General features: G+C 38.2%; 1 protein-coding gene across 2 annotated transcripts in view; it reads right to left on the bottom strand.

Moving 5' to 3' along the window:
- Positions 1-3,910: 3,910 nt before the first annotated feature.
- Positions 3,911-24,950, bottom strand: part of ZFPM2 (zinc finger protein, FOG family member 2) — a 306,491-nt gene continuing 285,451 nt past the window's right edge. For both annotated transcript variants that reach the window (XM_058833173.1, XM_058833174.1), the window contains 3 exons: positions 14,626-14,832; positions 10,467-10,691; positions 3,911-7,387 (listed from right to left, as the gene is read on the bottom strand). In XM_058833173.1, the coding sequence (XP_058689156.1) occupies positions 4,896-7,387; positions 10,467-10,691; positions 14,626-14,832 (2,924 nt within the window). In that variant the 3' untranslated portion in view covers positions 3,911-4,895. The remainder of the gene's footprint in view (positions 7,388-10,466; positions 10,692-14,625; positions 14,833-24,950) is intronic.

The following is a 24,950-nucleotide window of genomic DNA, read 5'->3' as shown; positions in this document are numbered from 1 at the left end:
TGAATTCATCCCATGCCGCTGTATTATGCAGAAGCTTTAATTGTGTGACTGCAGATTTCCTGCCCACCTCCCTTCCCCGTGCTCTGTTTAACTCCATACATAAGTGGCACCACTATTTTAGTTTATTCTTCAGTGGCTCTAAGTGGTCTGGATTTGAAGCATTGTCAATGACCTCTGTGGAAGACGTCAGTGGAGGGACCAGGAGGGCTCCCAGGTTAACACATCTGAAGCCTGGCTATCTGGCTTGACTCTAATTTACAAGAGGGTCACACATATTTGTTCTGGATGTCTGTCCTGCACAGTTCATGGCAACACAACACGCCAGCTGTGAAGGTGATCTGGAAGGTTGTGGTTCTCTTTCCCACTGTCAGCCTTGGGGAAAAGGAGAACACCAGAAGCCAGAACCTTTGCATTGACAATATTTAGAATTTGGGAGTGATCTTCCAAGGATTTTGTCTCATCAGTATTTTAGCCACTCTCAACAGGCCCACAAGGACGTGTAGCATTTTTATGGGGCTGATGCCTTGTAACTGCTGCCTTCTGCAGCCTTCAGTGCACCATACTACACTCTTGGCATTAACAAAGCGCCACTTCCCTTTTTCCTTATCTTCTTTGCCCCTCAGTAAGATTATCCCACACCACCCTTTTTCCATTATACTCACCATGGAATTTTCTGTAAGTCAGGTTTTCCAGGCTGCTCAGAGCTCCATCTCAGTTCCACTGTTTTACAGTGGCTTCTGGTTCACAGCTTATGTATGTATATTCAGCAAAGTGAATTAGCCCACCTACACATCATCTTGATAGTGGAGTTGGAATTGATTAATTTTTTAAATTTCTATATCAGGTTTTTTATTTGTTATTTTTTTTCCTTCTTCACTTGCCAGTGGTGCAGTGTTTATGGTATAATGGAGAAATCACCTTATTCATACTCTCTATTATGTTTAGGATATGACTTCTACATTCTTGCAGACAGTGTAGACAGTGAACATAGTCAATAGCTACCTAGTAGAAATGACTCAGAAAGTTAGGAGTGTGGATCCACAGTAAATATCTATGATGTAGTTTTATGACTACTTGTAATAATGAGAAGATGTCATCAGAATCCTAACATTATTACAATTACTTCAAGACAAATACACATCAGCTTGTAGCAATATGCCTTTTCTTTTTACAAAGAAAAAAAAAATCATCATTGCTCTGTGAAAACTGTAAAGATTGTGGTATGAATGTTGTATGAATGAGGAGTCACAACTGCATTTCAGAGTCTGAATTTTGGTGTAAAAACAAATAAATAAGGCAGACAGGGATGTGGCCAAATTAGTTCTGAGCACTGCCTGTGGATGGGATGTTTTGTGAATATGGAAATCTTCCTTAAAAAGCACAAAAGTTGAATGTATAACCTGTCAGGCAATCACTACACAGGGAGTTAGGCAGGAACCAGCTCTTCTAATTATTAAGTCTTCATGTGCAGCAATTCTATATTTTGTAACAGAAACCCAGGAAATATTTTAATGCCTTTTGCTGAGCTGTTCACCCCATAGCCCCATAGAGTTCTTTACTGACACCAGCTGACAAGGATTAAGGAATCCAAACCATTTAATTGAGGGGCTCTGCTTCCTGCTGAATTCCAGGTGTCAAAGAGTAACTAAGAATGGACTTGTTTTGCACAGGTGATTTGATAAAAAATTAATAACCCTACAAAAACCTAAAAGAACTTTGGAAGAGAAGCTTTTAGCAATAGGCAGTTTATCAATTTGGACAAACATGTAGATGTAATCTGAAGAGAACACAAATAACCCCTTGGTCAGAGAACAGATTTAAGTAGTTTATTTCTGTAAACAATAGTTATGACTTATATATAGATGTGATTTAAGCCCCAAGATGGGATTAGGCCAGTATTGTGCAAGCTGGTTTAAGAGACAGGAGAGAGATTTCTGGCTGTTCGAAGTGTTTATGTTCTCATTTCACATGGACAAATTTAAAAATGAGTGCAATAAAGAAAATAAAACAATTGAAAACAGTCTATAAAATTATGGAAAAATATGGTTCCTGAACCCAGCTATGTGAGCAGTTTTTTTTAAAAATGCTTTGTTTCTAAAAATGTACTAAAAAATTAAAATGTTTGTATCTGCTACCCACCTAGCTTGTGTACAGTTTTATTTTCACAGAGTGTGATGGTATAACTTAGGGGTTTAGTAGCGTTAGAGCTGCCAGTTGTTCCTGTGAAGGGACTAAAATATATGAAATGTGTTTACAATTGAGTAACTCTGCACCCACAAATGAACAGGTTGTGCTTATTTTGAGCTTGTAAAAATGGAAGCAGTCAACCAAATAGGTGATTTACAAAGAGAAAACGCTAGCAGAATTATTCTGTTGTGTGAAAGAAATTGGACTAGCCAGTGGGAAGAATATAATGAAGCATGGAAGGCTTTAATTTACTTCTGGAATATATCAGGAACCCTCAGCATTTCTGGATCAGAAACCATTTGTGATAAGGCTTTCCTTTTTCAGCATCAATTCTCAACTAGGTATTTGCTTTAACCCTGATATTTTCCTTTACTTTCTCACTGTCTAAATACACCCCTAGAGTTCTGCAATTGTAAATTACGCAACCTATGGCCTTGTGACCAGCTTCACCTAAAACGTATTCATCTAGGCATGTAGATCTTTCAGAATTAGGTTATTTCAATCCAGATGTAATCACCTAGTTCTTTAACCCAGTATTGCATGATAGATAATCTTCAAAATAATGTTTGCCACCAAAACCACAAAAATTCACTATTTCAAATATTGTAAAGTCTTAGATATCCTGATGAATGTTTAATTGATAATTATGAACATTTTGCCTGTTTTATTCTCCCTGTGATTGTAATGTTTTTTCTCCTTCTCAAGTGTTATTATCCAAAGTATTTGCTATAGGACCAACTTTGGGCCTACTTAAATGAATGTATACATCTGCTATCTTTGTTGCAAGTAAGAATTATTACCATTTTAAACAATCTTGACCTGTATTTAAAGTCCGGCTAACCAGCAGAATTGTTAACTATAGTTTTGAAGTGTTTATTATTTTCACTACTGGGTTACATGTAGCTACACTTAAGAATAATAATAAAAAAAGAACAGTTTCAGTCCAAACTACACAGAAATGGGGTTGCTGAAAGGCAGTGGCATTGTATGCTCTTATGCTAGACTACAACCGGCTGCTGAAATACCATTCTTTTATGTAGCTTGTTCTGAGTTGTTCCTTTGGCTGATACAGGAATTAAAATACAACTGTTTATGTAACTATTCAGATCATGGTTTTGCTCTCAAATTTGTAGGATGAAAGTGCATCAATAGGTCATTTTTATAATCTCAGTTTTTTTTAATGAAAACGGTGTACAGGAGACCGAACGATTGCAAGTGAAGGGTACTAATTGTGCATTAGTTCAGATTTTAATATAACATAAATTATTGCCTAATATTTCGATACTGAATTAGTGGAGCAAACTGCTGTTCTCTTAAGTGAATGATCTTGTTTCTTATATAAGAACACTGAACGCATGAAAAATCATACCAGAGGTATTAGGAAGGAGATTGTTCCACTGATTTTGACATATGGAGATACTGCCAGGGAAGTATGTGTTCCTTGGCACTAGTAAAGAGAACAGCCTTCCTGATTTCAGACCCTCAGATTTAAAGTTTTAGTTCACTTGGCAGTCTTAGACCCAGCTGCACTAGTGACTTGTCAGTGGGGACTCCCTGGAAATGGAGGCATCCTTTGCAGTCATTGTCTCTTTGAACACTTTGCTTCCACTGAAGAGAAGGCAATGTTGGCTCATTCCTAAGAGCTTCTTCACAGTTTGTGAGCTCTAAATCTACCTTGAAAAACAAAATTTAAAAAAAAATTAAAGAAATTACTGCCAAACTTCTCCAATTATCTGGAATTTTATTCCATCCATATACATGCATAGTAACAACATTTGTTGAGAAATTATTTCTATCAGAAGTAGAACATTATCTTTTTGATCACCAGTTGCAGTATTGCTACTCTTATATTTAAATATATCTTATATATGAATTAGATTCATAATTGCAGCATTGAGTTTAGGGTTTTGTTTTAGACTGTGCCTTTCAAAAGATAAAACTGATTGATATGACCTCATTTCTTACAATACTGCTTCCAGTAATTTTGTTCATTCTTTATAAAGTATTGCATTTAACAGCAAAGGTTTAAAAATTGAGACAGAGATGCATCAGCGAAAGAAAATACAAGTACTATACAAGAAAGAAAATGCCATCTTCATTTAACGTACGTTTCAGATTAAGAAAGTGGACAGAAACATACTGCTACATACAAATGCAAAGCCTAATGACTAAGGTACTGTATGTGCTAAAATATAAAGTGCAAACTGAGCCCAATTGTTCAAAAAAATTGAAATTTTAAGGCGAACTTTACAGCATAGTTGAAACTTCTTTGCAAGTTATATTTTAGCATATACATATATCTGCAACAGCATATAAGAAAAAAAAAGGATACACAAGTGCTTTTGAAGCTATTTCTAAAATGCTTTTCTGTATTGTTTGCGACTATTTTCTTTAAAATCTACTATACAGTGCAAACCATATGTGCTACACAATAACTATACAATAACATTACAAATGACTTTAATATAAAGTTTTTAAATAAAAAATAACATAACTACAGCTATGAATACTGCTGGTAAAATAAATTAATATTTTTGAAAATGGCACCAATAATACACTTTACTAATGGACTGTAATGAAATTACACCTTTAAGTCTTCAACTCAGCAATAGTGAAATCTCCTGATTGTCCAGATGTAATTCAAACAGCTTTCTTTAAACTGTATGGAACAATATGCTAAACACATGTACCAAAGGTGACCAATTATTTCATTTAACATGTTCTGCTGCATGTGAAGAGCAATAAAACTTCTTATGAGTTATAAAGTTTGAGAGATTGTTGAACTGGATGTCACACAGTCGGCAATACTTTCCACTGGTTGGAGCCTGGGTAGAGCCATTCACACCTTTAGCTATACTAGACAACTGTTCCTCTGCTGTAGGAATTGCTGGAGAGACATTTTCATTTGTGGCTAAGGGATTCTCAGAGATCCAAGAAGGAGACTTGTGCCCATCTTCATGTGGAGGGTTCTGGGAAATGTTCTCTTGCTGTGGGTTAGCAGCAGGCCTTTCCTCCTGTTTTAGTCCCCCATTAACTATTACCATGCCTCGGTTTTTCGGCAGTAGTGGAAGAGATTCTTTCTTCTGCACAGCACATCCATTTGAAGGCGCCTGGCCTTTAGGAGATTCACTTTCTGTATTTGTGCTTTGATCTAAATCAGTATTATGAATGACGAGAGAACCAGAAATGTAATCACTTGGCTTTATTCCATAATATGGAGAAAGCTGATCTGCTCCTTTAGCTTTCTTTATTGCTCCAGGGTAAAGGCATTGTGGAAGAAATAAATGTTTGTTTTCTTCTTTTGTAGCAATAAGCTGGGCAGCTTCACTAAAGACTTTCAGTCCTTGAAGTGTTGCTAAGTGTGTGGAAAATAAGTTTCCATTAGGAGAGGACTGTTTCGAGTTTCCGTTTTTCTCACATTTGATTATGCTTCTCTCATAACTGACATCTGGGCTGTTTCTTTCACTTTCTGGGTTTTGAAACACCTTACTGTCAAGTTGTCCCAGGTCACTACGCTGATGAGCAGTGACAGGACAAAAATTCTGCTTGTGAGCCAGGTAGTTCTCTACCTTGTTAAAACTGATCTTGCATACGGTGCACTCATGGTAATCCAGCAGCCTTTTGGGAGAAGTGGATGTCCTCTCTGACTGGGGTAAGCATTTTTTACTGAGATCTATTGGCACATCCATCTCCAAGCAAGACACGGTGGAGTGGGCAGTATCACACTTTGAAACAGGAACACACTTGTTAATAGACAGTGACGTTTCCAGATGCTTCGAGACTATTCCCGGAAAGATATCACATCGTGGGTGGTAACATTCTCCAAGGCCCTCTGTTGACTCTTGAGTTGATGTACAAGGATTGCCAAGATTAGCAACTTCTAGGAATCGCTGTTGAACTAGTGGTGGCCTCTGCTCTTGCTCTGGTAAGCACATCTCATACATCTTCCTTCGCTTCCGAGTACGCATTGTTCTCTGCATGGCAGGCACTTTGTTGGAAGCGGACCTCTTCAGCGGGGGATCGTGGCGAGTGGCACAGTAATACTGCTTGTGGACCATGTAGGTCTCATGTCTGCTGAAAGTAATATTACAAGCTTCACACGTGGTCTTGTTAGGGTCACTCTCCCCCTCTACTAAGGGAGTGTTGGGATTCTTCACATCAGAAGGTTTTCCATTTATCTTCTCATCACCGTTGCTTGCAGCTGACAGCTTCTTAGGCTGCGCAGTAAAGTCTTTTTCATGACTTTTATTGTTTGGCCCAATCAAATCTAAAACATTGGAAGAGTTTAAGCAAGATGTCTGCAGAAGTTGATTTTCTGGATCTGATGTGTGAGGAGTTGGATTCAGGATGTTTATAGAGCTCTGACCATTACTGGGACTTACAGCTTCAGGAATCTTTTCTGGAACACTGGAAAAATCTGGTGACTTTGCCATCTGCTGCCATCGGCTGCTGCAGTAATGCTTTTTGTGTACCAAATAGTTGTCCAAATTATTGAATGTTATGTTGCATTCAAAACATGTAGCCCCTTTAGGCATCAAAGGACTGTAAATTACAGGCGGATAATTGCTACTTCCATGCCTCAGCCTTCGATGGACCAGTTCTGACATTTTGGCTAATATCTCTGAAGCCTGAGGAACCACAGTGATATCTTGGGGAAAAGCAAACTGGGAAAGAAAAGGTCCCATCGGGAAAGAAGGACCAATACTAGGCTGAACTGGCGATGAAGCAAGTCTTGGACTGGATGGTTCAGATTTTATTTTGGTATATGAAAAACTCTGCTTATTTGCGGCAGGCTGGGTTTCTGGCCTCTGGTTTGGAAGGAAAAGTGGAGCCTTTTTTTCACATTTATCAAGCTCTGTGTCAGAACTTGCATCTTTAGTCTGCATGGTCTTTTGGCTCTGGGGAACATCATTTCTGCTCAACAGGTCCGTTGCTGGCTGTAAACCTTCTTCATTTCCACTTGGAGAGTGTTCAATGTCACTTTCTCTCTGAATTTTGTTGCCAGAGACATGTAACTCTTGATGCTGCAGTAGCTCCCTCTGAGTTTGGAAGCCAAAATGGCAGTGATTGCATCTAAAGGCAGCTTGAGTAAGATGCGAGAACAGGTGCTGATGAAAGTTAATCACTGAGTCTGCGGTGTAAGTACAAACTGTGCATTTCAGACTAGCACCGGGTGGGAGAAATTCTTCCATTTTCACTCCTACAGAAAAGACAAGCAAAATACAAAATAAAGTGACCATTTTGCCCCTCATGAAGAACACTGGGAAATCAGCTGCACAGAAGGTACAAATACAGCGAGAATGACTAATGTTCCTCTAATGAGATAGTATTAGTCACCCTAAAAGTACTTGAATTGTTTTTCCTGAAACTGCTATGTTATTCACAGACTTTTGCTCTGCTTTGGAGAGCCCTAGTATTTGCATGCATTCATCAGAGCTGCAGGGAGAGAAGGAACAAGGGAAAGGATAAAAATAGACTGGACTTATTCTAAATGAAAAGGTCTCAGAAATTGCAGTTACAACTAAAGGGACACATAATGTTCCCCATACAGTCACTGGAAATTTTCAATGCACAGAAAGCACAACAAGGTCAAGATGTTCAAGGTTATGATATAACTTGAGGTACAGCCCTCAGCACGCCTGAAAGCCACAAACAAAAAAGAAGTAGCATTTTGAGTATTACTGATGCTCAGCTCTTTGCTTGCATGGGGTGGCTGTAGTTTGGGAAGAGGTTACAGATCTATCCTCATCAGAAAGGACTGATGAGCTGTGTCCCTTGTGAAGGGAGGAGGAGCAGTAAGACATGGCTTCACTGACATTTTATCTTTCTCATACAATGGCCATTGGCAACAACTGCTATAATATGACACCTTTTCCTCATGAAATCACTACCACTTTATCAAGAACAGTACATTCAGACATCTTACAATCACCGATTAAACAAAAAACTCCATTTTTCATGGCATTTTGAAACTGAAAATGCTTTAAAAAGAGATAAGACCAAATTTCTCCATTGCAACAACATGGATTCTAGTTACCTTCTAGATAATAAAAACTGAAAAAATATTGATAGGGATGACATTCAGAATTTAAAACAAGTATTTGTTCTGCCTACACATATACACATATATCACACCTCAGTCAGGTGAAGTAGGTGTGTGGTAGTTGATTAGTGGCTAGTAGTAGGTGGTAGGTGGTTAGTAGTGAAGTAGGTAGCTGGACAATACAAAATAGTAAGAATACTGTAGTTCACTCTGTGGGTAGTCACACTGTTGTACCTGGAGGTCCTCCATTCTTCCCCAGCATCAGTGATCCCCCAAGCTGTGAATGGCACTTGAAATTAGACCTCCTCTTGGCCTCAGAAGGGAGCCAAGGAGATGCACAGCACTTGCTTCCCATCAGGCTCTCTTTACCCAGGAGGCCACATGAGGCTTTAGCTCCACCACTGACATGAGATGGTGCTTTATATGCTTCCCCATCATGGGGTACAGTGACAGCAGCCTCTATGGGACTTTGCATTTCAGTCAGGGCTCTGCTTTCCAGTGGTGTAGGTCTGCTAGAGCCTCCAGTAGGAACCGTAACAGCAGCTGAACACAGGGCTTCCAAAGATTATAAGACATTTGGGAAAGGAATGTTTCATTCCTACTGCAGGTGTTATAACTTGTGATAATCTGTATAGAAAAATAAAGACTGACAGGATAGGAAAAATAGCAAGAATGATTGAATAGACTGGTTTGTGACTAAAAAGAAGACCTCTCTTATAAGAAATAACCAAACATTCTTACTGGAAATTCACCACAATCTCAGAACTTTGTCCTTCAAGGAACACACATTTCTAGATTACATGCAGACATGGTGACTCACAGCTCATGGCTCAAAACCCTCAACACCTAAGCCAAGCCAATGGTGTGTCAATTAGTGCAAATAGTTGAAGCAAATCTTTTGCACAATGGTTAGAATTTCAGTTTTCCTCTGCATGGGGTGAAATTAATCTGTAATGTTCCCAGAGTATCTGGTTATAATTACCAGGCTGTAAGACACACTGGGCTGCATTCACCTGATCTTATTGAAGCTGTTGTAGCTTACAGTTCTGCTGGTTTACTGAACAGTGAAATATTTTGTAGGCAACAAACAGAAAATGGCAATAGCTTGATAAGATCTTGAAGCACAAAAATATCTGACCTCTAAATGAATGGCTAAGAGTTTTCTGTGTTGTCTGCATAAAGAAGCTTTCACTCAGCACTCTTCTAGTCCTTTCCTGGGAGGTACCAAACTCCTCCAAGGAAGTATGTTGCCTTTTAGATTTGCAATTGCTATCCAAGTATCAGAGGAACATTTTCAATTCACCAAATCCAGATTAGACTACACATGCCCCAAGAGTTTTTACACTGCAGCCAAATAAGGCCTTCTTCAGTGACTAAAGCACCCATAAATGTCCTTTAGACTCTGTTCATTTAACAGGAGGAACAGGGACACCTGCAGAGCCCTTGCTTCTTTCTCAGAAGCAGCTCTGTACACCAGACAGCAACCACACCACACATTGACACTGCAGTCTTTCTTATTTGTAGGTGTTCTCTGCTACTGAAAATTCCAATGCAAAATGTCCTGCAAACTCTTAACTTGTGTTTCCAGCCCTAATTCAATTCAAAATTGGTCATCTACACCATGCTGATGTGCCTAGGGACATGGTTTAGCAGTGGACTTGATGATTTCAAAGGTCTTTTCCTACCTAGACAAACTTATGATTCTTTGTTTTTGTGATTCTAAAATACTATCCCCATTTGATGTTTATAAAAAGGGAAAAGAATATTTCTATCAAACAAGAAGTTTTTTGTGAAGCAAGTGTCCTGGTAAAAGCAGAGAGTTTTGGACCATGAATCTTAAAGCTTTCTGCCCAAGAAGCCTTCTCTAGGGCTCTTCAGAAAGACATGTTCTGTGGTTGTGTGTATGTTTGGTAGCTGGAATCCTGCAGTAATTGATTGTGTCTGGATTCCTGATCATAGCTTCACCAATAAAGAAATGCTGCCTGCATGTGTGTATACACACATTAAGAGAGAGACAACATTCAAATGAGGATTAGTAGATAAGACAAATGACACAGGTTACCTGGGAGAGGTACTTGGTGTAGAACACAGGTCAGAAACTGTTGACATTTTGGTATTATCTACATGCCAAGCTTGCATGTATTTGGCAAGACATTGATCTACTGAATGTCTATAGTGAATAATTCTTCAAGAAGTTATATCTAGAAGATGATACACAAAAATACATGATACTTACCACTGTGAGAATTTAGGTGCATTTCCAGAGCTCTTGCGTTTGAAAAGCTTTTGGTACACTGTGGAAAGGGGCAGACACTGGATATCTGCTGAGCACTGTCCTCACTCTCCTCTGACAGCTGTGGCCCCTCTCTTTGCCTCCCACTGCAGTAATACATGAGATGGGCCTGCAGGTTCCGCTCACTTCGGTACCAAATGCCACAGGATTTGCAAGGGAATATGTCCTCTACAAGCAAGTATAAGCAGGTGCAGGTTAGCCACAGTTAACTTGGTGCCAACCAAATAACACAGCTAGATTAATTCCCTTCCCCATTAAAAAAATACTTATTTAATAAAACATTGAAAGCAGAGAAATGCGTTTATTAAAATGTAACTTGCAGATGAGAGACTAACATGTAAGACAGTTGTTTCTTTCAAAAGGCTATTTTTAAGAAAAAGTTGCATAAAGAAAACTGCCAAAAGCTTTTGGCACATAATTATTTTTAAAAATTAAATTAAATGAAATGTTTGTAGGCAACAAGCAATACTAGTTCAGGAATTATGCTGTATTTCCAATACATCAGTACTCGTTATGTGACATCTTTCAATTTTTTTTCTGTGTGCAGAAGACTTTCCAGCTTTGGGCCTTGGAATTTTTGAGTGCTAACTGCAGATCATTCTGAAGGATGTGTATTTTCAGTGTGCATTAGAGGCTACATACTTTACTAATGTAAAGAGTAATGATGCATATAGTATACTTACATGAAGTGGGCAGATATTTGTGTATTCATACCCTGTCAAGGACACCTACACAGTACCTGTTGTGAATACATCTCAGAAAGACAAAAGAACTATTTGATATTTCTGAAAGGTGAACCTTCCATACTATCACTAAGAACAAGAAGAAATCTCTGATCTTTTGGGGCACATCTACACTAGTAAATTAAACTATGACAGGATTCACACTTGAGAACTGGAACTTGCTGGTATTTCTAAATCATGAGAACATCCCCTTCTATACCTTTGGCTTAAGTCAATCAACACTTGTGCATACATTTCAGGAATTATCATAGGCATAGGACCATCCTCTGCATCTGGCCTGGAGACCACTCTACTGTTTTACAGATTAAGAGAGGATAAAATTATGAGTAACTCCAGACTGTGGCAGCTGACCTCAGGATCAGGCAATTGCAGTCAACATCAAAACACATCTTGACCAACATCAAATCTCCCCCCGACTTCAGAATGTAAAGAGCTGCTAGAGACTGTAATTAACTTAGTTTTGAAGAATGAAAGAGCTGCTCTGAAAACATGGCATGTGTAGCTGATGATGTAATTCATTATCATTCATGACAATTTATGTTTCATTTCAAATATTGATGTGTATAGGACAACTGCTCTGTTTCAATTCCTTTGGGTGAACAAAGTTGAAGACTCCAACCCATTGACATGGATGAGTCTTTTATTTGCTAAATATTTACAAATGCAGCCAAAATTTACATTGCTTAGTTTGCTTCTCTGATTGCAATGCTAATGCTTGTCTATTTTTCTGCTCATGAATTTGCAAAAAAATATTTATACCACTACCAATTTCTATTTTTCCCTTTGCCACTGAATAATTGTGCATGGATTTCAGACACAAGCATTTAATAGAGCAGTTAGTATTCCAACATACACCACTATTAAAACATTACTGATACAGGTTGCATCATTTGAAATGTTCACTTTGCTATAAAGGTGACATTTCAACATTTGGTTTTGGCCTCAAATGGCTCAAAAAAGTTGAACTATTGATGTTTCCACAGAAAAGAAAGTGCAAAATTACTAATAGGAAATTCTGATATCAGCAACATGTCCTATTTAAATTCATTTGACTGCATTCCATCACAGAATTGAACTTTCTGATTATCTTAATGAATTTGACTTCCAGCCATCTTTATTTCCTATGGGTTAGATGGCCTGGACAGTCTGTAGCTGCAGTTACGCACGGTGAATATGTGACTCCGATTATGTGCCAAGCAGAGGAAATGTATTTGAGGAGTTTTGCATGGTGAATGGATGGAATTTCAGGGAGAACAATATATAGGGATGGGATCTGAAACTATTACTACTCTAAAGAGATGCAAAACAGATAAAGGCTACTTGAAGCTAATGTTTTAATCACTTAAAACCAAAATATTGCAATTTATTTCAATGAATTGAATTTCAATTTCATATAATGAAACATTCAGCCTCAAGCTGAATGAGCCAAAGGTGATATTCTAATTTTGTTTTTCCAGCTAGCCGATATTAGGAAACATTAAAAAAAATCCCCCAAACAATCTACAAAACAAATTTTTTTTTTCAGATATATAGAAAAAGAATGCTTAAGAGATGGCTCATTACAAATCTAGAGCTTCATTCAGCTTGTTGCTTGACTTCTAGTTCAAGAGTTTAATAAAGAAACTGAATTTTACCAACTCAACAATGGAACGTGAAAATAGCCCCTTATGATCAGAGGCAGAGTCAGGACTGATATGGAAAGTTCTGAGCAGTAAGATTTGCTATTTTAGCATCTTCCTGGAGTCAAAAACACAAAAGTTACTCTGAGTTGCTGCTAAATGTGTACAGCAAGAGCTGATGCACCATAAACTTAAAGACTCCTCTTAACAACATTCAGTGTGGCTTTCCAGGGCTCTTTTTCCAGTGCTGACAGAAAAGAAGTTTCCAGAAATGCGATCTTGTAGAAATCTGACTACTTTGCCAAAGCCCAGAGTTGGCCTCATAGATGTACACAAGAATCTTAGCTGAAACAAGCTGTGCCCTTCAGACAAGGTAACCCACTGTAGCAGCTCCCTTTCAGCTGTTGGCTATAAACACAGACCTCCCCTAACAGTGGTAACTTCATGGCACTTTAGGTGCTTCTGACACCTTATTGTGGAAAGGTCCTGTGCAATCCTAATTGCTGGTTCTATGAGCAGGTACGTCAGCTCACAGCTGCCCCACTGGTGGGGTAGAAATGAATGTGCTTAGCTAAAGGGCATGAGGCTGCTCCAACTCACTCTTGGAAGACTTGGATGATATGGACATTTGAAGGTTTTTCTTTTAAAATAGGCTAACAATAAATATGTAGCTATCAAAATTCTTTACCAGAAAATAAGAAATTAAAAAGAAAAAAGAAACTGAAAGGAAAATGAGGAATGAGGTATGTTACTAAGGATATTTTAACTAGTCCTGTGTAAAGAGCTTGAAGATGTTGTGACTCCTTAAGACTCAGTGTTATTAGGTGTGAGTCTGAGTGGTAGATCATGTGCTTGCATGTGAATGTACACCTGAAATATTATGTTCAGTACTTCATTATAACTAATTATAATACTTAGAAACCATAGGAAGTTCAAGGAAGTGCTCCTGCATGGGGTCTAAATGGACTTGCAAAGTGCTGAGAGCTAAGAATATGCAATCTAAGTCTAAGTGATGACTGGCGAGGATCATGGTAATGGCCAATATATTTGAAAAGTACTTAGAAAGGAGGATGAGGAACTAGGGCTGTATAAAGGTAAACAGCAGTAATAAGCAAAAGTTAAAGATATAAAATTTAATTTGAGCTGAATTGTCCCAGTTCAGGAACACTCATGTCCCTCCTCTCTAAGGACAGCACATGAATGCATGCTCCATTTTGTCCATGACAGCCCACTGATGACCAGAAGATGTAAAAACATTCTTGGTTAACCACACTGAATAGAAATGCTGCAATAAATGAGAGCTGCTATAAATCATGGTTTCCACTGCATTTTTAAGCAATCACTGAAAAGGATGTGTTTCTTTTCTTTTTCTGAGTATCATGAATTATTACCAGAAACAGCAGCAGTAAGCAACAAGCTTACTTGAGCAGCAGAGGCTAGACTTGGAGAGCTATCTGACCTATCTCATCTACTTTTTTAACAGTTTCTAAGCCTATTGCCTTTGGGAACAGATCACAGAACCTCCACACGAGGGCAGGTCAGGTATTCTGGGTGAGGCTCTTGCCAGACTCCTCTTCCTGCTTGTTTTATCTCTGAGATGATGGGGGAAACAAAAGCAGGCTTTGAGCTGTGGTGTGGTTTCTGTGGTCATGCATTCACCATTATTGCATTAGCTCTTCACATGTGCCTTAAAGTACTGCTGTTTTAAAAATTCGCCAGAGAACAGAATTCCTCACTTACTGTTCACAATAGCTGTAGGCAAAATAGATGCCATTGCAGCTTGCTGCGGGAGCAGCTGTATGGAGTCCAGCAGGCGGGCAGGGTACATGCCTTCTGTGAGAGTCATCTGACTGGCAGCTTGCAGCCTTGAGTCAAAATCCACAACAAAGGCAACCAGCTCTTCACCCTCTGAGATGGCCTTGGTCGTGGTACACCAAAGCTGCCCTCCTGCAGGAAACATATAAGCAGAAAGATTTAATTGACAATATCAAATTCCAAAATTTAAAACATCAATGCTATCTTCACACTTTTTTTTTTTTTTAAATTTCGATGGATTATTTACCTCTTATAGTAAAGAGGCATACAGTTTTTACTTTTACTGTCTTCCTTCTACCAACATAGGAATTTTCATGTACAAGAAAAATGATTTGGGGATAGTTTTCCTAACTATTTGCAGCATGAATAATTGTTTAAATTTTTCATATTTTCTCCTAAAAAGACAGCACTATTAAAATCAAGATATAGGTGAAAATAACTTATGCAGCACTTCTCTCATTATTATTTTCACCAAAGTTCCTGTAAATTTTTTCTTAACTCCAAGTTTGTTTTATTTTGAATAGCAAATCACAGCTCAATAAAACCAAACAGCTGCAAGAAAGAAATCAGATTTCCTCTTAAGGGCGTTCTTCCCCTCCCTTATGTTTGTCACCCTCTTTCTCTAAAAAATCTTCCCTTATGTAATATTCTTCGTAACATGACTGCTTTATCTCTGCTTACACTGACTGAACTTCCTGAAAAGAAGATATGCCAAAGATCTGTTTCATAAAGGCTTATTCAAATAAAGGTTTGTTTAAAAGGGGGAAAGGGGGGGGGGAAGTGGAAGAACTTTCATCAAACAGTAAGATACACTATAGCTCTGTGCTGCAAATGTCACGTGTAGTGCATTAAAAAGAAAATTAACTATGCGAGTACATCTACTAATGTATTTGAATGCGATAGTGAATGCTCATTTATTTAACATGTTTAGACAGGCAAAGCACTTATATTGCGTTATCTACACTCTCAGGCCTAGATACATATCCAATACAGTTATGCCTGAAATAATGTTGCATACTTTATATGTTATAAAGCTTTTTTTTTTTTTCCTCAGGTTTTGTATATATAGAGAAAGCTATATGTTGCATTCATTAGGCAAGCAAAAACTGTACTCGTTTTGATAAGTAATATTGCTGTGTTTATCTTTCGGCATAACTGCCTTTTCAACTGCACTTCATTTTTTTCCCTTCAATGAGATTATAGTTTTAAAACAACTTGTTGCAAAAATCTGGTAGAGGAGATAACAACAGTGTATGATATGCCACAGCTAAATGGAAGAATTAGGACATTGTTTTAGAGAAATCTTGGACAATTAATTAAACCAGTCTATTAGCTTTCAAAGATGAGCAAACAAAACAGCATCAGTGACAGTGTATTTCAGTGGCAAAATACGCTAAGCTTCCAGACCTCAAAGTGGTGTACAAGTTTCAAAACAGAAAAGTGTCTTTGTGTTCACCCTTCAGTAATACAGCAGTTGAAGGTGCTACAAAGTTTATAAACAATTTACTGTGAAGGGACCAAAGCATATCAAGGTTTACTAGTCTCTGAGATTATAACATTAAATTGTGCAAATCTGAGTAATTTCCTCTAGAGAATAAGAAAAGTGAAGATAGTACCAAAAATTTCTACAAATGCAGAATTCTAATGCCTGAGCAGGAATTCAAAAATTTGAAAAGCACAATCTGACATATTGCTGAATATAACTAGTAAATATACAGAAGTCTTCAAAGCTAAACTGGGATAAAAACCTCTTCCAGTGACAAAATTCCTAAAGTATATTTAACTAGTCTTGTAGATAAAAATGGAACACACAGTGCAATTCAAGAACCTGAAATCGGGTACTTCTGCTGCAAACATCACACAGTTAAATTCCATTATTAACATGCACTTCTATTTTATTTATATACAGAAGGTGTAATAATCAACCTACATGTTTTAGTATATTTTAATTCAGAATAAGAGCTCTTTCTAGACTTTATTTTTCACTGGATCTCTTAATGAGTCACTGCAGAACAACCAACCGAGACTTCATCCCAGCAAACATCTTGACATGCTGTGTGTACCCTTGGGGGAGGAAAAAAAAGTGATTGCTGGGTCTCCAGCTGCAATCAGTCTGGATCAGCTAAAAGGCTGAGTCAGGCTCCTGCTGCTGGAGCTCCTCAGGGCGTTGACTCATGTCCTGCAGCAGATTAAACTCGGACAGCTGAAGAGAGCAGTGACTCCGGCTGCCTGCTCCACCCAGCTCCTGCAAACTGTCACACCTACGGCAGGCACAGCCTGGTGGGATGTGTGACAACTTTGGAAGCACAACAGTTTCTAGTTTGGTTTAATAAAGAAAATTAGAACTAAGGAAGTTAAATCCATTCCCGCATATGAATGCAAACCTTCAGCTCAGCAGCATTCAGATCCAAGAAGGACATTGCTATTTTGTTTTCTCTCATCCCAGTCTATAGAAAATGAGGCATTCAAGTGATCATGACATACACATCCACATTTTCATCACAACATGATATTGTGTTAAGTGAAATCCCCAGATGAACTACCAAAAGACGCATTCTTCCAGCTACTGGAAATGCACCTCAGCACTTCTGCAGCGTCACCTCCTGGGACAGGACACGGCGCAGTCCCCACCTGTCCCCTTCTATGCTTGCCTGCACAGAGTGAGGCAAGAGCTGCTGTTTTGAAAGATGCAAACGACTTCCTTCCCCTTAATGCAGTGAATGCAAACATGCTAACCTTCATGCAGACTGTGGAAGAGAAGTCTTCTTGAGCCTTCTCCTGCACAGTCAAGCAAAGAGCACAAGTCAGTCAAGAGTGACGGAAAAAGTACTGTCAAGTGCAGAGAACCTGACAGAGGCTTCCAAATTTAATAGGAAGTTCCAATTGTGACTATCATATGAATTACTATGCTGTCTAGACACCTCTGGCAGAGATAAGGGCTTCTTTACAGGTGGCAGCTAAAAATCAGGAAAAAATTTCTTCCCACAAACATTTAAACAGGCTAAGACACAACTGACATATATACAGCAGTCTCTCAGGAGCACAACAGCTTTTCATTAAGAAGAGCTTTCATAGAGCATTCATAGAGCGGTATTAACAACAGGTTTTCAAAGGGATAATATGGAAGCCATAGCCAAGTGCCAGTGGTCACTAGGAGACAGGAAGATGTTTACACGAAATATTTACAAAGGCATGAAGATTTCATAAAGAAATGTGAAGGACTATTATTTATATGCGATGAAGTTCTGATTATGCTGGCTAGATTTTTTTTAACCAGCTGTTCCTCTTGTCAGAAATAGCTTATAAGGGTGAAATTGTTCTACAAAGCTTTACCAGGCCAGGTCCCTTAGTCTCCTAAGATTACACAGGCATCTGAGGAAGAGAAAGGATGAACAGATGTTTTAACAGGGATGAGTGACTGACAATACCTCTAAAATAGTCATAGTTATATAATTGGGTCAGAAAGCAATGGTAGACTCATGATTTTGGGCTTCTTCTTGTCCACAATGAGTACATTGGTCACCCATTCTTCCATAGCAGAGAGAAGATTCTTAGTCAGGCACAAGATGACACTGATTATGTGGATGACGATTGTCATCAACGATCAATTATTGCTCACACAGTATTTAAATACTGTCAATGCAGTATATAATACAAGCAAGTCTAAAGGATTATAATACAAACAGCTTCATCTTGAAACATACAGGTTTACAGTATTTGGCTTACAGAATGTAAAACAAAAAGCATCCCTTTTGCTACTTTAGGATTTTATCTCTGTATGCGGCCGGATCTTGGCGCTTTTACTCACCCATTCTAAACTGAGTGCTCCCTATCTTCGGGCTGGACGTACCCGGCAGCCTTTCCTGCCAGGGCCGGGGGAAGGACCCCAGGAACCCATATGGAAGCTGCCTGCAAGCTTGGGAGCCCAGTTTGCCCAGATGGCCCAGTCTCCAGCAGCATTTTATACTCTGTTTCAGGACGATGTGTACTAAAGTCAATTACACCACAGCTCCCCCACCTCTGGAATGCATTCATTATGCGAGGAGTCCAGACAGTTCCTCCTGCAATTCCCACCCGGTGTTCTTATCTTAGGGCAATTCCCACCTGGTGTTGTTATCTTTGAACAAATCATACTGCCCATCAGAGACAATAGCAAGGAAAAGCCTGTGTGCCTCCTGTAGAGGATGCACGGGAAGTTTCCTGCATCCTCTGACTATATTTCATCACCATCACGACCACTTACACTGATCATGGTTTTCCGTGGTACAGTAAGAAAAGTCTTACTCTTGTGCCAGTGCAGAAAGGAAGGTTTTAGATCAGCAGAAGGCTTTGTAACATTGGAAAGCTGTTTTCTCAAAAAGGGTAGTTATGATTACATAAAATTGAAAACAAGCTTCTTGAACATGTGATGTATTGTTTTATATCTATATAAATCAAACGAATTTATGTGATATATAACACCCACATGTCAAGCAGAAGAAAAGAATAAAAATGTCTATAAACATTGTGTATTTATTTGAACTCTTTTTCTTGTTCAGAACTCAAGGAATTAAAAGTGCTCATTTGTTTAATCATCAAAAGACAGGAAAGCTAAAGAATATCATGTGCAAACTAGAGGAAAAAAATTACACTCCACTTGCATTGACATGAATTCTTTACCAAAACACATAAGGCACTGAAGCAGTTATCTGATACCTTCAGAATGTCCACCAAATGGGAAGGTTATTTCAGTGTTCTCTTCTTTGTCTTCATCTTTCACTGCAAATGTTTCTGCTTCTTGAAAAAAACCACCAACACCCTTAAATGAAAACAAAAAAAACCCAAACCAAACCAAAAACTTTCTATGAAAATGAAACAGTAAGGTCCTGACGTCCCTGAAAAACTGTGGACTTACTGTTCTTTGTAATGTTTATGATCAAGATTCTTGTGCAAACAGATCTGGTTCCTAACAGGAAGCTTATAAATCATACTCATAATTGCTGTCAAAACTGCAGTGGAGTGTACTGCAAGTTTCGATAATAAAGAATAGAGTCACAGTTCAAACTTGATTACATTTTGGAAATTCATGGTGCTCTTACAAGAATCAGTGGTCTTAAATATCTTCTTCTCCTGCCAAATTTTTCACTTGCACTTTTTATTATTTATGAAATCAGTGTCTGCACAATGTCATGCAGACCTCTGCTGATAAACTCTAATTAAGATTAAGACAAGCCTTTTGGAAAGGATCCCATCATTAGCAAACATGATAAACACAAAAATACTCCCTACTTGTCAACCAGGAGCAATTCAGTAACCTAACAGTATTATCTGTTGCTAGGCTACAGGGCTGACAAAGCTTCAATTATATTGTATGGCCATACCTATAGAAAACTGTATAGGAAAATGTATCTAATATAAAAGCATTTAACTTCATCCATGCTATCTGTAATTCACGGCTTCCCTCAATGGCAAAAAATCAGGTTAATAATTACATAGCATGCTGAAAAAATCTTAGCGATGTGTCATGTTTGCACAATTTTTTCTAATTTATCTCTATGATTGATAGACATTTGCTTTGTAAAAATAATAAAATGCAAGCAATGGGATGCTGTAAACCAGAAGCGTAACTACATCTGGACTCATCAAGATATGGAATCACACTTAGTATAAAAAATATATAGTAAATTGAACCAATTAAATCATACTTAGATGCAATAATACACTATCTTCCGTGTTCAGAAAAAGGAGCAATATGGTGATAGACATGTATGCTAATTCAAAACTTTATTTTATGTAGGAGAGACACCTAAAAAGAAAATTATTTTATTTTTGTTTTAACAGCCATTCCTTTTTTTCTTCTACATTTGAAATAATTTTTAAACAAAGGGACCTCTACAATGTTATTTGAAATACGGAATTTGCTCTGAAAATTTGACTAAATGGCCGTTCACTCATTTTCATCCTCAGAACCTTAGAACCCTATACCACTTCCAGGGAAACACAGAACCCTGCACAGTGAGCCTTGTGATGTTGGGCTGCTGCTTTTTTTGGTTTTTTTTCCTCCTACTTATATTTTGCAGACCTTAAGGAATGATAATTTGGAATTTCTGGATCACAGTTTGAAAAGAGATTATATATAAGGTCAGAGTCACCTAACTCCACTGGGAAAAAGCGACAAAACGGATGGAACCATTAAGCCTCTTGATTCATATTGTTGCTTTTTAGGAAAAGTACCTAAAGAAAGCAAGTAGCTCAAACCAGCATTTCCAGTGAGTACAGGTATTTCACAGATTGAGGAGAATAATGACATATAAACATATATTCAAAAGCAAATTCCAGTTTCCCTGTTTTTAGTGTCAGTTGATTTTCCTTGCTAAACTGAGGTCTGTTTTTTTGACCCAGAAATGCCATATACCTTCCACAGAAGTTTAGGAAATCAATGGCAATTTCTATAAAAAGCAGATTTCAGTGCCAGTTAATTCCAAAATATTACTTTTGTGTAGTAAAATTTGAGCTTACTGGACTTGATTGCGTTGCTGCAACAACATAATAGCCCATTTCCTGTACACACATCTTTCTGCAAAAAGGGTCAAAAGACTATCAGAATTTATTTAAACAACAGACTGTTGCTCTTAGCAACTTCCAGGCACCATCAACTGAATTAAAACTTCCTCTCCCAATAAAACATTGCAACTTGCAAAAAATTGTGCTTTTTAGTAATGGTAATGTGGGTTGGAGTTAATTTATTTTCTTCCCTCCTTTGTTCCACAGGTTAAGCATTTAGGAAAAATTTGCACATCACAATAGGACAGGATCTTCATATTTGGGTTCCTTCTGCTTCTCACCCATGGGGTTGTGACGACTCAGCATATTGAATGCCATTTCAGTACAGCACAAGTTACTGGGCAGATCTCTAATTTTTGACATGAACAAAGTACATATATCTATATGTGGACACATTGTTTAATAAAAAATTATAATTCATTCAAATCCAATACTGTTGAAATTTTTGACAGTAGAGTGGTACATGGAACGGAACTTATAAATTATGTGTGCCCCTTCTTTGAAAAATGCTTTGGAGGTTTCTTTGTGCATTGGCAAATACAGTAGGAATATGAGTTATTGTGTGAATCCTCCTGCACAGCACCTGATAAAAGAATAAAGAGCTGTGACATATTCTTAAAACAATAGAGGAATTAAAGAGAAACAATGGGCCAGCTGCTTCATTAATACAATCAAAAGACAGCCCAGCACAGAGGAGTCCAGATAATTAAGCACTACTCTTTTAGACCTCTTTTCTGTAATAAAATTGCTAAAAAATTATTAACTACTTCATAGTTGTTAGATAGATCTATGTACTTGTTTATTTGGGTTGATTAATGCCTTTTCAGTATTCTACAACATGCCAACTCATGGTTCATACAAGTTTTTGAATAAAATAATGTAGGAATATGTGATACGGATCTGTGGTATATACAGCAATAAATCAAAGGCATTTTGTGAACAGCCTTTCCAGTTGCTAAATAATTCTTAGCATTTTTCACATGCGTACACAAAATATGTACTTTGCACAGCATTCTTGCTATTAACACACGTTAATGTTGGGGCTCCAGTCATTTCTCTGTGAAGTCTCTCAAAAATCACCTCAGCAAATTCAGACTACTCAAACTCTCACCAAAAAGAGCTTTAGTGCTACATTAATGAGATGATTTCCTAGCTTCTTCTATAATTTTTCCTTGTTTACTGATCAAAAGAGACTGCCAAAAGATATTTGACCTTTAATTTTAACTACCCACTACATATTATAAGCCTGCAAAAAATGGAAAATCTATTATAGTGTATAAAATTAGACCAATACATTGGACAAACCAGTTCTGTTGCCACTTTTACTATTACCTTTGGGTTCAGCATAGAATATGGAGCCCTAATTTTTAGCTCGCTGAACAAAAGGCAAAATGAAGAAACTGCAGTGATATTTTCCAGAAGCAATACAACAGAAAAATGCTTAGCTTAATGGCTCCAGTCAAATTAAAACCCTGTATTTAGAGGTGTAAGCTCTCTGACCAGAAACATAGAAGAAAATACCCCTTAGGAATATAGCTCTTGCTCCTTCATGTGAGTCAACCTGAGCTTTGGGTCTGACTTCAGCTTAGTCATATGCTGACAGCTGACAGTGTATTCATCTGAATAGATGATTTTATGGTTAAAACTGTCAGGCATTATATAGCTGATAAAGAGGTAAAGAAAAATATGAAAGGAACTCGCCAGTCCTAGGGGAGAAAACTCCTAAACCTGGCATCTCGGTGTGAGTGTCAGGGGTCGGTCTTTCCCTTGCTGCAGTACTACTATTGCTAATATCACCATCTTATGGCAGCAGCTCTCAAATTCACACTGCAAAAACCTTCCTCAGCTGAACCCCAAATAACAGCACAGTGTTTCTGAAGAGTAAGGAGTGCAAGAACAGATTTTGACCTCTTGTTTTTAACACTGTTGTATGCCTGCATTTTGTTAGTTTGAGGATCTTTATGTGTTTCCTCCAATTAAATGCCTGCACGTAACACTCAACAGAGTTCTAATAGGTAAAGAGGAAAAATAGATTAGTGCTCCGAAAATATTCACAGGAAAATAATGTGGTAATTTTATTTGCCATTTTCCCCCCTGATAGAGCTGTCACAGCTTATTTACCACAGGGGGAGACAGTTAAACCCATATCCTTAGAAGTTCTATGCATTTAAGAGGCTTATATATCTCTTCTGGGACCCTCGTTCAAATCCTGGGCTAATCAGAATGAATACATATCTTTCTATTAGATGGCTCTAAAAAGTCTTAGGTGATATCAGCTCCTGGTGGACGACAGTCCACAGCGTAAAACTATTAAATGTTTGGCACAAATGGCAATACTTACGAAATGAAGCTGAAAACTGTAATATCCTCCCACATCACAAGAAGTTAAGTCTGCTGCTCAGAGGTTGAAATTAAAGCCTGCCACAAATGCTAAACCTGTTCTATTTCCTTAATTCAGCATAAACTCAAACAAGGAAGTTGAAGGAGTTCTTTCCCAAGTTTAGCAATTTCTTCCTTTCCCCCCACTTTTCTTTGTAAATTCTGCTGTTTTGAATTGAGTGCTACATCTTTTTTTACATTTGAATTAGGTCTCATTTGAGTGTTACTTTAGAATTTAGTAAGCTTTCAGAAAGAAAATGATAAACAGCTTGAAAAAACCCGATAAACCCTTGCTGACATTGCCCACATTGCATTCGCACCACCACTGCAAAGGAGCTAGAACTTACTGTCAGAGCACACTCATCTCCATTTTTACTTTTCACAGGACCACTGAATGGGCACTCTCCATAGAGCTTCCCAGGAGACATTCCCAAATGACGCCCACTGCTCCCCCCAGCTTTTGTGGATGCACCAGGTTTCACAGAAACAGAAAATGCACCACTGAAACCAACTACTCTGAAGCAGGGCTTTGGATACACACATTCCTACAATCCCTGCAATTCCTTAACAGCACAGCTGTAAGGTGACCTTTTTGCAGCCTTACAAACACAATCATGCCTGTGGATTGTCTTTTCAGAGTTATTTTGTGAGGCTGGAGTGTATGAAAAAAGGAGGTGATTAAATGAGACAATAGATATGCTTTAATGGCACCTCTTTCTTACAGGAAAAGCAGAGTACACTGCATCTTATCAATGGATTGTCTACTGTCTTGCACCTGCTAGTGTAGGGCTCATTTCTTGCCCTTGGGCAAATGCAGAGTGAATGGCAAAGGCACCTGAGCGGAAGGAAGGATTATACAGAAGGAGCTGTAGAGATAGGTTGTATTTGTAAAGGAAAGCAACACAATAAATATAAAGAGAAATAGGGAAGTTTTGAGAATGGTAAAACCAAAGTGAAAAAACATTGGTTATGAGACCTGCCTGCTTATTCAATACAGGGGTCATGCTCCAGAAAAGGCTTACGGCTCTGTGAGAAACAAAAGCCAGCTTTTATAATGAACAGAAGCTGGAGCATTTAGTTATGTGCACTGTAACCCAGAGAAAACAGTTATTATTGTGAGTTATCTTGGACCTTTACTCGTGTTAACGTTCAGCTCACAGGTTGAAGTTCGGGAGTTAGTTCAACTCAGCTGTAACAACCATGGAAGAAGAGTGGGACTTCCTGATTCCAAAAAGTCTTGCTCCCACTTAAGCCATTAGAAAGTTTTACACTGGCTGCAGTGGAAACAAGACTCTCTGACAAATCAGGGTCTCTCTTACTAAACAAAC

Source organism: Poecile atricapillus, chromosome 2, assembly GCF_030490865.1.
Source record: "Poecile atricapillus isolate bPoeAtr1 chromosome 2, bPoeAtr1.hap1, whole genome shotgun sequence".
In the NCBI taxonomy this organism is placed as follows: Eukaryota; Metazoa; Chordata; class Aves; order Passeriformes; family Paridae; genus Poecile; species Poecile atricapillus.
This window is presented reverse-complemented; position numbering and strand designations above follow the sequence as displayed.